The sequence below is a fragment of the Pteropus vampyrus genome, unplaced genomic scaffold (assembly GCF_000151845.1).
Source record: "Pteropus vampyrus isolate Shadow unplaced genomic scaffold, Pvam_2.0 Scaffold36, whole genome shotgun sequence".
Lineage (NCBI taxonomy): Eukaryota > Metazoa > Chordata > Mammalia > Chiroptera > Pteropodidae > Pteropus > Pteropus vampyrus.
Genome location: NW_011888817.1, coordinates 8,739,432 through 8,742,605, shown reverse-complemented (window position 1 = coordinate 8,742,605; position 3,174 = coordinate 8,739,432). Strand labels below are relative to the sequence as shown.

The 3,174-nt window shown below is 56.0% G+C and overlaps 1 protein-coding gene across 12 annotated transcripts in view; it reads left to right on the top strand.

The window, feature by feature from the left end:
* COL16A1 (collagen type XVI alpha 1 chain) overlaps positions 1 to 3,174 on the top strand; it is a 49,916-nt gene that overhangs the window by 38,555 nt on the left and 8,187 nt on the right. For all 12 annotated transcript variants that reach the window (XM_011357815.2, XM_023529267.1, XM_011357813.2 and 9 more), the window contains 6 exons: positions 684 to 755; positions 940 to 993; positions 1,807 to 1,851; positions 2,043 to 2,087; positions 2,410 to 2,463; positions 2,836 to 2,889. In XM_011357815.2, coding sequence (XP_011356117.1) covers positions 684 to 755; positions 940 to 993; positions 1,807 to 1,851; positions 2,043 to 2,087; positions 2,410 to 2,463; positions 2,836 to 2,889 — 324 coding nt within the window. The remainder of the gene's footprint in view (positions 1 to 683; positions 756 to 939; positions 994 to 1,806; positions 1,852 to 2,042; positions 2,088 to 2,409; positions 2,464 to 2,835; positions 2,890 to 3,174) is intronic.

Genomic DNA, 3,174 nt, shown 5'->3' with positions numbered 1-3,174 from the left:
GCTCTAACTCCTTTAGCCTCCTCTCTCAATCCACCCATCACATGGGCTCCCCAGACACCCCGGCTAGGCCAGGCATGGGACCACTTCCAAATCCTCATCCTTCTCTGAAATTCCACGTGGCATTCCCTTTTCTCCTCCACCTGTGCAAACCGCAGACATCCTGCAGAGTCTAACATCTGGTGACTCTACCGTGGCACTTTCCCTGGCCCTGGCTCGAGTCAGCCACTCTGTCTTTTGAACTCCTATAGCCCCTTATTCACACAGAGCACATGGATTGTTGCATTGCCCCTGATTGTAGGGCCTGTGACCCTCACGGGACTCTGAGCTCCTTAGGGACAGGGGCCACCCTTTTTCCATCTGGGGGAATCAGAGGCTATATAGTACTTGGTACCTTGTTGAGACCCAAGTGAGTTGAATGCCTTCAGTTAGCGCGTGCTGCTGAGCCAGCACCATGCCAGCCCCTGGTCAGCCCTGAAGAAGGTGCTGGACTGAATAGGCTCGGGGAACAGTGAGGAAAGGGGGGTACTTTGTGAATGAAGACAGAGCCTCCTGGGAGAATGGTGTGTCAAACCTATCCAGTTAGAAGCCAGCTGTCCTGACTTCCAGTAATCACCGAACCCGTGGCCCAGGGTCTCCGGCATGAGGTGAGGGCCTGCTGACTTTGTTGGGGGGCTTGTTTCCAGGGCAGTGAGGGGATTCGAGGCCCATCAGGCATGCCTGGTCCCCCTGGGCCGCCAGGACCTCCTGGGATTCAGGTGAGTGTGTACCCTCTTAGGCTGACAGGCGTGGTATGTGTGTGGGTGCACGTGCGTGCACAAGTGTGTGTTTGGCAGGGCTGAGAGTTGGGTGAGGGGTGGAGAGGGTGGAGGCGCTGGGTCAGGCCTCCCCACTCCGAGAGTTCCAGCATGGCCATGCAGAGACTTTTTTTCCTGTTTCTAGGGTCCCGCCGGTCTGGATGGTCTGGATGGGAAGGACGGCAAGCCTGGCCTGCGGGTGAGATGATGGGCCGGGGAGGGCAGCCCCTTCCTTTTAATTCCTTTTCCAAGAGCCGAAGTCAAGGGAACCCTGATAAAGGGAACTGAAGTGGCCCCCCACCTCCGTCAAGGGTGCCCATGCCTTCCTTCTGTCTGCCTTTCACCACACCCCACCTGCCTGATGGAACCTTGGTTTCTCAGTTCTCCTGGTAGCTTAACCAGCTTGGATGAGCTTGGCCTCACAAAAGGCAGAACAGCGAAGGGAGTAAATTTCTATCTAGAAACTTAGGCAGCTAAAGAAACCTCAGGGCCCCACTGGGCTGGGTGCTCAGCTTGGGGCTTGTGCAGGCAAAATGGGCCTGAGCTGCCACAGAGGCATAAGGAACCCAGACCCTAGCCCTGTCCAAAGCTCCCATTGTCTGGAATCAGAGGTTCCTAGCCTGTGAGTGGGAAGATTAACCCGAGTGACCCAAATAGGCTGATGTCAGAAAGAACCAGGCTACAGACGTAGAAGAATTCAAACGGGCCTTGATCCTTGGGTCTGGTTTTGCTGGGGAATCTGAAAGGGATGGGACCATTGCAAAGGGCGGAGCATCTAGATTGACCCCCTTCTGTATCCAAAAGAAAGAAAACTGAGGTTGAGAGGGGCTGGGATTCACGCAGGGGCCACAGCCAGTCAGAGGCTATGCCCAGCCTGGTGTCTTCCTTCAGCTCAATATAATATCCCTCCATCCCAGGAGAGCTGGAGAAGGGAGAACACAATGGTGAATGAGTTGGGTGGGTACAAGCTGGATGAAGTTCTTGTCTCAATGACCCTGATCTCTTTCCCTAGGGGGATCCTGGTCCCGCCGGCCCGCCTGGACTCATGGGACCCCCAGTAAGTTGAGCTGCAGGAAGGAGCTGGGAGGTGGGAGGGGCCAAACCGAACAAGGAAAACCCCCCCCTGGGGGGGGGGGCAACCCCACCCCCCCCCGGAAGGAACCGAATTGGTTAAACCGAAGAAAGAAGAAGGGGAACAAACCCCCGGGTGAAGCCAAAGAACGTGCAACCCCCCGGGTTTTTTTCCAGGGCTTCAAGGGGAAAACAGGACATCCTGGCCTCCCAGGGCCAAAGGTAAGGGCCTGGTGACCTTTGCAAGCAGGTCTTCTCCGCTCTCCTCGAAGCCTGACGCCAGGCAGATGTGGCAACCGAGCCAGAGTGGAAGTGCCACCTGACCCTTGGCTAAGATGCCATCCCAGCATCTAAGCCTCCTGAAGCCACTGGTGCCTGGCAGACTGGGTCAGGGTTTTACTTGTATATCAGCCTCAGGGCATCGGAGAGCCTCTGGCTAAAGGTGGCACAGGTGGCAGGACCCCTCTGATGTGGGGTCAACTTGGCGAGGTGGGGGGAGCCAAGTGGAGATCTAGTGAGCTCCAGTGGCCTCTCTCTCTTCCAGGGTGACTGTGGAAAGCCAGGTCCCCCAGGCAGCAGTGGTCGGCCCGGAGCGGAGGTAAAGGCTGGGGGTCTATACGTGCGGCTGAGTCAGAGATGCAGCCACTTCCTCCTTGACCCTCTCGAGGAGGTTTTGCCCAACACTGCATATCTTGACCTTCTCTCTCCTTAAGAGTTGTAACTGGCCCCCCTGTCTACAGGCTGTTGGGTCACTAGCCTTCTCAGGCTGGGGGCTCTGCTTTCTCTCTCCAGCAACATGCCTGGGCAGGGCTGGTGCCTCAGGCCCTGAAAGACTTAGGCCTGGAGCCAGGGCTCAGCTCGGCTCCTTGGACCATCGATATTCCACCTGCTCTGCTCAACCCTCTCCCACTAACAGCTCCACATAAGTCTGTTTCTGTGTTGTTTCTTCTTTTTCTCTTGACTCCTTCAGGGTGAGCCTGGTGCCATGGGACCCCAGGGAAGACCCGGCCCCCCTGGCCACGTTGTGAGTTCACTGTTTTTGCCTCTGCCTCTGTGAGAGTTAGGATTCCATGAGGGCTGGGTGGTGGTGAACAAGGTGGTGATGACCTAAAAGAACTCACCACAGAAGCGGCCCCAGCCATGCAGAGCCATAAGGGGCTTTGGGCTCACCCAATCCAGTGGTTCCCAGGCTTTTTGCCGTATTCTTATTTTCTGGGTACATTCAAATTTACTGATCAAACAAAGATCATTCGGTTATTCAACAAATAATTTTTGAGCAACTGCTCCATGCCAGGCACTGTTCCAAGCA